This window comes from Lipotes vexillifer, unplaced genomic scaffold, assembly GCF_000442215.2.
Source record: "Lipotes vexillifer unplaced genomic scaffold, Lipotes_vexillifer_v1.1 scaffold2435, whole genome shotgun sequence".
NCBI classification, from domain to species: Eukaryota; Metazoa; Chordata; class Mammalia; order Artiodactyla; family Lipotidae; genus Lipotes; species Lipotes vexillifer.
This window is the reverse complement of record NW_006769857.1, coordinates 285,103-295,013: the sequence shown is the minus strand read 5'-3', so window position 1 is coordinate 295,013 and position 9,911 is coordinate 285,103. Positions and strand designations below refer to the sequence as shown.

The following is a 9,911-nucleotide window of genomic DNA, read 5'->3' as shown; positions in this document are numbered from 1 at the left end:
AGCAGGAAACAGATGGCTCACACAAATAGGGTAATTAGGAAGGGTTTAATAAAGAAACTATTTAGAAAGATGCAGGTGGGGTTAAGGAAAACCAGCTGGGGATGTAAAGCATGCTGGTGAATACAATGGGAAACCACACCACATAGGCTTAGGGGGAAAGAGAGGACTTGGATACCAGAACCAGCTGGCAGGTTCTGGGAGAGGACTTCCTGATAGGAGCTGTGGACTCTGTTGGAGGGACCCAGCTGGCCCATCATAACCTTGGTTGGGAAGGGTCCAGGAGCGTTAAGACCCCAGTCTCCTTCCCTCCTGTCTTTTGACCTCCTGCCAGTGTCTTTCATTGGCCAAATCCAACTGGAATCCTGAGGTTAGTTGATGTAGTCCATAAAGAAATAACTCCCGGCAGCCGGAGCAGAACAGAGAAGACAGAGAAGAGGGGCAAATGGAAACTATCCAGCCTGGAAAACATCTCCATTTTGACAGTTTTCCAAAGTTGCCAGTTACAATTTTTCAGTTTTGTTTTCCTGGTATTTCAAGGAAGAGATTGAATAAATGGTAATGCAGTAGAAGTAAGTATTTGCCTTCCCTCTTTTTGAATTGTATTGTCTGCTTTTACTTCAGCACCAATCTTAAGACCTAAAGGACTCGTACTAGAGTTGATGTTGAAAACATTTAAACAGGAATGAGTTAATTTTAATCATAGGCCCTTAGATGTCTAAATTAGGAGCATTATTCAACTTAACATTTAATTGAACAAAGCCATTCAATGTACAGCATCAATTAGGTATTGTAAGCAAGTTCACAGTGTGAATAAAATACAGGAACCTAACAGAGAACATCTTTATCCAAAATACGCTACAATTGCGGCAGTTAGGTATGTAGAGGACTTCTACACCGTATGTTTTAACAAATACGTTGGGTCATAAGAGTATGTATAATGGAAGGACATAATTAAAGGTTAATCTGTTCAGTAAAAAGGCACCATTAATTAGTCTAGGCAATTTGTTGAGCTATTAATTGGTCCTGGAAACATGTCAAGATACTAATTTAAATGGAATTTTTTTCCCTAATTGTCTAGACAGCCCCTCGACCATACACTGCCCCAGGAAATATGCAGCCTCCAATTCGATTACAACCTCTTCCCAGTAATCCTGCAGCAGGAACTGCTCCAAAGGTAACTTCGGGGTCCAGATCAAAAACCTCACTGCTGGAAAATGAAGCTCCATTTCCCATTGGGGTAAATGCTTTTTCTTCACAGTCTTTAAGATGCTAGATTCAATTAATCTATTTAGTGAAATATATACTGTGCACTTATTAAGCACTTGCCATGTATGTCTGTTTAATTATTTCTTACTTTAATTGGAAGGCCTATAATTTCTGTGTTATTGGGCAAAAGAGTAAGGAATAGATTTGTAATAATTTAAGATGATCTCTCATGAATTTGAAAGGTTGTGTGAAAAACAAAGAGGAACTTTTTATAGCTAGATATGACTTCTATCAGAATAGACCAAGTTTTGACTGCTTCCAAATTTTAAATGCATGAAACCTAGAAAATGAAACTTTCCAAGAATAGGTTTGCATTTGCATGCCGACTTACTTTACCATCAGTGTATGAAATTGCTTCAAGTCTGACTCTGGAGAAGGTTGGATATAGAAGGAAAAGAATGTCCATCTTTAAAAAAACCCTGAATTAATCACACACAGAAGCTCGACTATGCTTCCTTTTCAAGGTTATATCTCAGGTAATTTTCACTTATTTTAATAGAGCACAGGAAGGAGGTATGGTAGCCATAAAATATGAGTTACTTAAAAGGGAAGGATAATTGGGACATTTAGTAATTAGGGAAGGTATTGTTTGTATTTTTAACACCGAGAAGAAACATTTGCCAGCTTAAGATAGAATCTGTGTTATGAGTACAATTGTAATTATGCTCAAATGGGTGAATTTAGCTCCATTAATTATTAGGAAACATATGACATATGAAATTAAGATATTTTTATCTAAAGCTGACAGATGACCTTGACACTAAGAAATTAATTCAGACAAATTATTGTTTTTCACATTAAAAGTACAAACATAACCCTAAAATGATAAATAATATTTAAATCCATTTAATATGCTTTTTACCTTGTGAAGCATTTTTCACAAACCTTACTTTAGTTAACTTAATAGTAGTTTCTTGGAAAGAAGGAGAAATTAAACCAAAAATGGTGGCATTTTGTCTGGGACAACTGCTTAGAGCTAGGCGGGAACTTTTTGGGTCATAAGACAATTAGGTTGACACTTTCTTGGATCTGGTCTCCACTTTAAATGTCCAGAGATTTCCCATTTCAAGCTAGTGTCCAGGAATAGTCAGATCCTGAGAAATTGTCTCAAGCTAACTAAAATAACACGACAAACCCATTTTTTCTCACTATAGTAAATCAAAATAGGGAATCAAATCATAATTAGGGACCATTAATTCATCAGATAACAATTAAATCAAAGCTTGTAGGAGCAGTACATTTTCCCCTTATAGGCAGACCTACATGGGAAGCCAGATCACAATGAGAAGGTTGCCTGGTGAGTATGGAATCAGAATGAGGGAATATGGTAGAATGGAATGTTAATGGCATCAGGTCATCTTAGCTTGATGCATCTGTCTCCTCTTAGGAATGGGCTTGCCAAAGGTACCAGAAAGCTCAAAGGTCTTTGGCTAAAGCCCTCTATAACCTCCAGGGATAACTTTGCCTTTAGGACCAGAAATATTCAAAGCCCAGTGGGTGGGATTTCCTGTCCCTTAGTTAGTACTCAGACGGGAACTTTCCACATTTGCCAAGGTGATTTTATTCTTTTCTAAGTTCCTGTATCTATTAATTCTACTTGATCGGACCCATCTTTATGTTAGATATGTGAATACTATCAATCAGGTAATATTTAATTTTTTCTGACTAGCGAACGATTTTTCTTTTAGGTGATTTTCCAAACCTTCTCTGAGCCACTGGGTTGATTTATTAATTAAATCTGCACAGGACCTTTTATTTTACCATTTCCAAGTTTTGGGGTGTGAGTGAGGGATTGCACTTAATGGTAGCTTACACATGCCGACAAGATTGAGATCAATTCCATGTTAATTTCAACTTGCTAAACTTACATTTTTCATCCAGTGGAATTTATTGGGCACTTACAATGGACTAGGTCCTGCTCTAGGCATTGGTGATATATCAACTATCAAAGCAGACAAAATTCTCTAACTTTTTGCAGCTTATACTGTGATGTACATAGGCAAAATATACTGCCAGGAAGGACATGCAATTCTTTCAATGGCACTGATGATGAAAATTAGTTAATATAAAATCAGACAAAAAATTCCTAAAGAATAATAGTCTGCATGATTGCTGAGTGTGTAGTAAGCACCCACTAAAAGAGTAAAAGATATGAATGGGGGAATTGTTTGAAGGTGCAACAGACGTAAGCAGGTTGAATTTTCTAAGTATCAGGGGTGAGGAGCCTTGATTTAGGCAAAAGCAATTTGGTCAAAACAGACTGGCTGAGATGCTACTGAGTAAAATTAATGGTGTGATTGAAAATGATTATCCTTAGAATGAGAGTTTCTTATACACTGTTGATAGGAGTAGAAATTGGTACAACTATTTGTGAAGGCAATATGGGAATATCTATCAACATTTTAAATGAACATGCTCAAGCATTTTAGCATATTGGAATTTATCCTAGGAACACACATGAATGTGGAAAGAAACAGATTCAGGAATATTTAGTATTTTAATATTTGCAATAGTGAACATTTGGAAGACACCTAAGAATTTATTGTTTAAAAATGTTATGGCATATTAAAGTATATTAAAAAATAAGGTAAATTATTTATACTGGCATGGGAAGATGTCCAAGATGCTTTGGGCTAAAAAAAAGCAAGGTAAGGAGCAGAAGGTTAATTTTTAAAATTTACTAAACCATTTCCAAATAAGGTATGCCATTGATTGATAACTACTTAGAAATTAAAAGATAACCCCCAGGACCAAAAAGATCTGGATTCATTGATCTTATTGTTTTATTATCTTGTTTTCACTTCTTTAATTTATATTTGTTATTACAATGTCAATGCACACCATCACAGAAAAATTGGAAAATGTAAGAAAAGAAAAATGAGAGCATAAATAATACCTGCAACATCAAGCATTCTAACAATTCTAAATCCCTTGGTGAATATCTATTTAAATCCCTTTCTGTTCACATAAATGTTGTTTTCAATCAAAATATGGCATATACATGCCTTTCTTTAACCTGCTTTTGTTTATTCAGCAATGAGAATGGGGAATGACTTTCATAAAAATAACTTTTCACAATTTAAGCATCTCAAAATAAAGAATAAATTGGCTGAAAATGAATTTAAAATAATACCAAATAAATTGGTAAAAAATGGATAAAAATGATTAAAGATACTTTAAAGTTTGTGAAACTACCTCAGATATACAAAAATTATCAATATGTGAAAGTTCAGAGGCTCAAATATACCTGAAACATAAAGTTTTTGTTTATACATTAGGTGCTTTTAATCATTAAGGTAATACATGTTGACTAAACTTATATGCCCTCACCACTCCACAATAATTCAAATCCACAAAGGCAACCCTGTGTTCTGAGTCTTCCAGTTATCCCTGATTTTATCAAAATCCACATATAAATTATTTGAAAGAAATGTATGATCACACTGCATGGACCTTTTTATGTCAGGACTCTGGACAAATAGATTAACACTATTCTTTCTAAAGCTTGATGAGAATCTATTATCAGAACAAAGCAAAATTTAGTTAAATATCCTCCTACTGATGGACTTGGTGGTTCACCTAAACTTTTTTTTTTCTTTTTCTTTTCTTTTTTTCATGGAAAGGCATTTTATTTTAAATATAGCAGCACGGGCATGTCAATCCCAAACTGATCAACTAAATTTTTTAGACATATGTGTGTGTGCATGTGGGTGTCTGTGTGTATGTGTGTATCCTTATGCACATTTACATAAGTGTACTTGTGTAGTTATCTGGGTGAAATTTATTCCCACAAGTTGAATTTCTAGGAGAAAATAAGCTGAACAGAGACTTTGGGTCAGAGTCTGGGGTTTTGGTTCCTTGAAGCCATATTATCAAGGAATGTTATAACACCTGAGTGGGTGAAATCAGTGTAAAAAAAAGTGCAAATACCCTATCATTAAGTGAACTATCCAATCCTATCTCAAAGTATAACACTTCGAACGTCTTGATTTTAAATTGTTTAATTCTACTGGGTCCCCATAGATTTAATGGATTGTTGAAGGAAAATCCCCAAAATACTATAAAAATGCCATCACTGTATGTTTGGTTTAAAAAATATACTTAAATAAGGTTAGAAATCCATGAAAATTTAATTTGCTATGGGTACTACAAAATGCCATTTTTCAACAGATTGAAGTGTTTTAAGTTTGCCTCTTGATATCAGTTGTGTTTGCACGCAATGTCAGTCATACAGTCTTGTCTTAATTTGGGGTTATGTTGGGTCACCACTTCTACTTCACTTGTTCTTATGTCATGAAATGTGATTACAGGGCAAGAAGGCAACAATGAAGTTCAGGAACTCCATGGACAATTCACAGGGAATGAATCGATATCGATTTCCAAAGATTAACCGTTACGTGATGCCTATTCCTCCTCCACTTCCTCCCCCTAATGGAAAAATCACAAGGGAAAATAGACCTGAAACATGGAGAAGGAGAGGAGTTCGTCCAACCACTGCTCCAAATGGCTTAGAACCTCTCTTTACCAGGGTGATTATAGAATCAAATTTTCTTTTATTTATTTAGCACCGATTACATTGCACTATTAGATTTCTAGATGAAATCTAAGAGAATCTAGGGAAATCGAATGCAAAATGACTTGCATAAAGAAATATAATAATTTTGTAAATGTAGTAATTGTAAGCTTGAATGAATCTGAAACCAAATATTTGAGTAGTTCAGTTGAGTAATTTAGCATAATTGAGAAAACATCAAGTAAACCTTGTATTCCAATTTAGTTTGTATTATACCCATTTCCAAATCATTTATTTCCTTTAATTTGCCCATTCAATCACATGTCAGGAAGTATTTTAATATTTAATTTGTGAATAGTCAGGGACTTAAATATATCAAAAAACAGTATACCATATAAAATAATTATTAACACTCACTTTTAATAATTTTGGCAAATTACTGTATAATATTTATAAATATTCTCCTTTCAGTGTTCTTAAAATATATTGTAGCTTGTTGTAATCATTCCTTAAAATGCTGATAAAGAAAATAGTCCCAAGGCCAGTTATACTTTATACAGATACAGGCTAGTATGAAGGCAAAAGATCTCTTAAGTTTTGGAGTGTTAAGTATACAACTAATAGCAATTATACGTAACTTTTGTGGTTATTAGCAGATGGCTGGGTCAACATCTCACCTGATGGAGAATCAGGGAGTGAAGTGCCAACATTGCATGTTGACGGCATGTTGGCTTTCCAAAACCAACCTTGTTCAAGTGCTCTGTTTACCCCTTGTCCACATCTCCCTCCCAGCAGCTTTCCTCACCAATAACTTGCCTCACCAATAACCTTCTCTAAAAGTTGGGACTATCTTCCTTGTGCTTGCTCAAATTTCCTCCTTTCAATCCACCTGTCACTAATTCTTTCTTTGTTACGGTCTCTGAGAGAGCCTGCACCCCTCATCTCCGAGGCCCACCCTCCGCCCTGTTCCTTGATCTTATCCTTTTCCACTGCCATGGCACTTTGCACTGTCTGTCATTCTCCTCTCCTATTTGGATTTTTATTCCTTCCTCTAGTATTCATCTGTGTCTCTCAACATACCCAGGCATAGAGTAACCAAGTCCTTTCCTCACATTCTGTAGCCTGAGACTTCTGTTTTCTCCCTTCCTACTGCAGAGTTCTCTGAAGAGTAGTTTACTGTAGCTCAGTCTAACAAGCAACCCCTGGCAACTCAGCTTACATTTAATTTCTTTTTCTCATTATTATCTGTTGCTGGTCAATAGCAATTCTGGGACCCAGACTGGATGAGTAGTCCCTGTCCTGGGGTATTTGGCCTTGTGGACAGCAGAGCCATGGAATGCTCTGAAGATTCCATTCAGGAGTGACACATGTCACTTACACTTTAATTCCATTACCAAAGCCTGACAGCAATGGAGTGGAACTATCATTCTCTCATAGAGAGGTGCAGTGAATATTTGGGGCAATGATAGAATCTACCACACCCACTAAAACTTACTTTGAATTCTTTGAATGCTGGCATTGGTCTCTACCAGGCCAACAAACATGCTCTCTTGAAGGCTGTGGCCCCCACTTGCAAAAATGGTGACTTCCTCATCATCCTCATTTGGTGGCAGCATTTGATTTTCTGATGCTAGAATATATTACTAGGATGAACTCTACCTGGTCATACTTTATAAAACATGTTTAAATCTCATATAAACCATAAGAAGATGTAAAATCTATATGTTCAAGTTAAACAACAATCAAACACCTGTGTATATACCATTACTTTCCAACAAAGTGGAACACTTTTGTCATACGATAAACCCCCTGTTTCCTGCCCTGTCACATCTTCTTCTCCTTCCCAGAGCAACCACTATTCTGACAAATGTGTTAACTGAGTCCCTGCTTTTCTTTGGAATTCTATTACTTGTATGCATGAAACTTCAAAATAAGCGCAAACCTAGCATTGCAATGAAAGAATAATATATCTAGGAGAAAATAAACTGAATAGAGTCCTTGGGACACCGTCTAGGTTTATTTCCTTGACAGTTTTAAGAGCCCCTTGTGGGGAAGTGAGAGAGGTCAGGTCATGAGTGTGTCCTAGAAAAATGGGGCTCACCAAAGTCAAGGCATCTAATGAGGTCCTCGTGTGGGCCAGATACTGGACGTCCAGGAGGAATATGGTCAGGCAAATGGGCTTCTGTAGCTGGGCACAGAGGAGAGAGCAGCAACTTCTCCACCCTGTGGTCATGACAAGTGAAGCACGGATAAGCATCTGAGCTGGCTTCCCCTGGGCATTCTATTTCAGATTGGAAACACAGCAGGTGTCAGCAGGCATCCTGGCTCTGACAGACCTTGGCATGTCTGGCTCTTGAGTTCACAAGGCTTCAGTCTGACTTGGTCTTTTTTTTTTTTTTTTTTTTTAACTTCTGTTCTGTCTTTTTGGAATCCTTATTTTGAGAATGTTGGGACTACTAGACTGATGCTCTAATATTCTTAGCTTTTCCCTCCCATTTTCTACTTCTTTGCCTTTTTGCTCTACTTGCTGGGAGATTTCTTCAATTTTATCTTCCACACATTCCATTTAAATTTTTATTTTTTCTTTTGTAAAATTTTATTGAAGTATAGTTGATTTACAATGTTCTATTTAATTTCTGCTGTACAACAAACTGACTCAGTTATACATATATATATTCTTTTTCATATTCTTTTCCATTATGGTTTATCATAGGATACTGAATATAGTTCCCTGTGCTATACAGTAGGACCTTGTTGTTTATCCATTCTATATATAATAGTTCGCATCTGCTAATCCCAAACTCCCAATCCTTCCCTCCCCCACCCCCCTTCCCCTTGGCAACCACAAATCTGTTCTCTATATCTGTGAGCTATTGACATTTTTCTTTTCCTGCCATATTTTAAATCCTAGAACTCCTTTTAGTTCACTGAATGTAATTTAGAAAACATCTTATTCTTGTTCTGCATGATTTTGATTCTTTGGTACTTGTGGAGACTTGCTTTGTGGGCTAAGATATGTTCAGTCGTTGTAAAAAATGTGATTCTTTAATTGTTGGGAGCAGAGTTCTACAAATGTTCAATAGGTAAGAAATGTCCACTTATGTCATCCATATTTTTACATCCTTACCATTCTTTTTTATCTGCTTGGTCTCTTAGTTCCTGAGTTCTAGTGATAATTCATTCTCTGTAGTTGTGGATTTGTCAGTTTCTTCTTATAATTAGTCAAGTTCTGCTTTGTAAATGTTGAGAATACCTGGTTATATGCTCTCAGATTTGGGATACTTTACCTTACTGGTGAAGATATTCTTTATTATTAAAAAATGATCCTCTATCTCTTATTACTTTGGCCTTAAAATCTATTTTGTCTAATAGTATATCTCCTTATTTTCTTTAGATAATATATATGTATATATATACATAAATATAAATATATATTTATATTTATACATATATATTTCTTTTACTTTCAGTTTTTCAATGTCTTTAAAGCTTTAGACTTTAAATGTGTTTATGCACCATATGTGTGCTTTGCGTTTATTTCAACCCGAGAATCTCTGTTCCTTTAATAAGTGAGTTTAGTCTAATGACATTTATTTTATTTAGTGGTATATTTAGATTTACTTCTACCATCTTAGTTTGTATTTTCTATTTACCATGATTTGTCTTTAATAGTAGCATTTTATGCTGTTATTGCCTTTTCCTCAAAGCTTCCCTCTCTTGCCTCCATGGCACTCTACTTTCACGGTTCTTTGTTCTCTCCTTTGACCTCTCATCTTGCTCCTCTGTGCCTCTTTCATCTTCACCCCTAAACCTGGCCATCACCATAGGCTTAGACCTTGACACTTGCCTTTCTATTCAAAATGAGGTCACCTTCCCACATGGCTTCAGTAGCTTTCTAGATGTCTCTTGGACCTGTCACTAGCTCCTAGGTCCTGGGGTTTAGAATAAAATTGGCACAGTGGGGTAAATCATGCACTTTTTTTTTTTTTTTTTACAGTGTACAGTTCATGGTTTTATTATATTCAGAAGTTAGAGGCAACCATAAGCACCATCTAATTTCAGAACTTTTTCATCACCCCAGAAAAAAAGAAACCCATATCCATAAGCAGTCATTCTCTAATCTTCCTTTCCC

The 9,911-nt window shown here is 35.9% G+C and overlaps 1 protein-coding gene across 1 annotated transcript in view; it reads left to right on the top strand.

Annotated features, from left to right (window-relative positions):
• The window catches only part of ERICH3 (glutamate rich 3), an 89,420-nt gene that overhangs the window by 18,651 nt on the left and 60,858 nt on the right, over positions 1-9,911 (top strand). Inside the window, 2 exon segments of the mRNA XM_007445904.1 lie at positions 1,079-1,237; positions 5,577-5,795. Of these exon segments, the coding sequence (XP_007445966.1) occupies positions 1,079-1,237; positions 5,577-5,795 (378 nt within the window).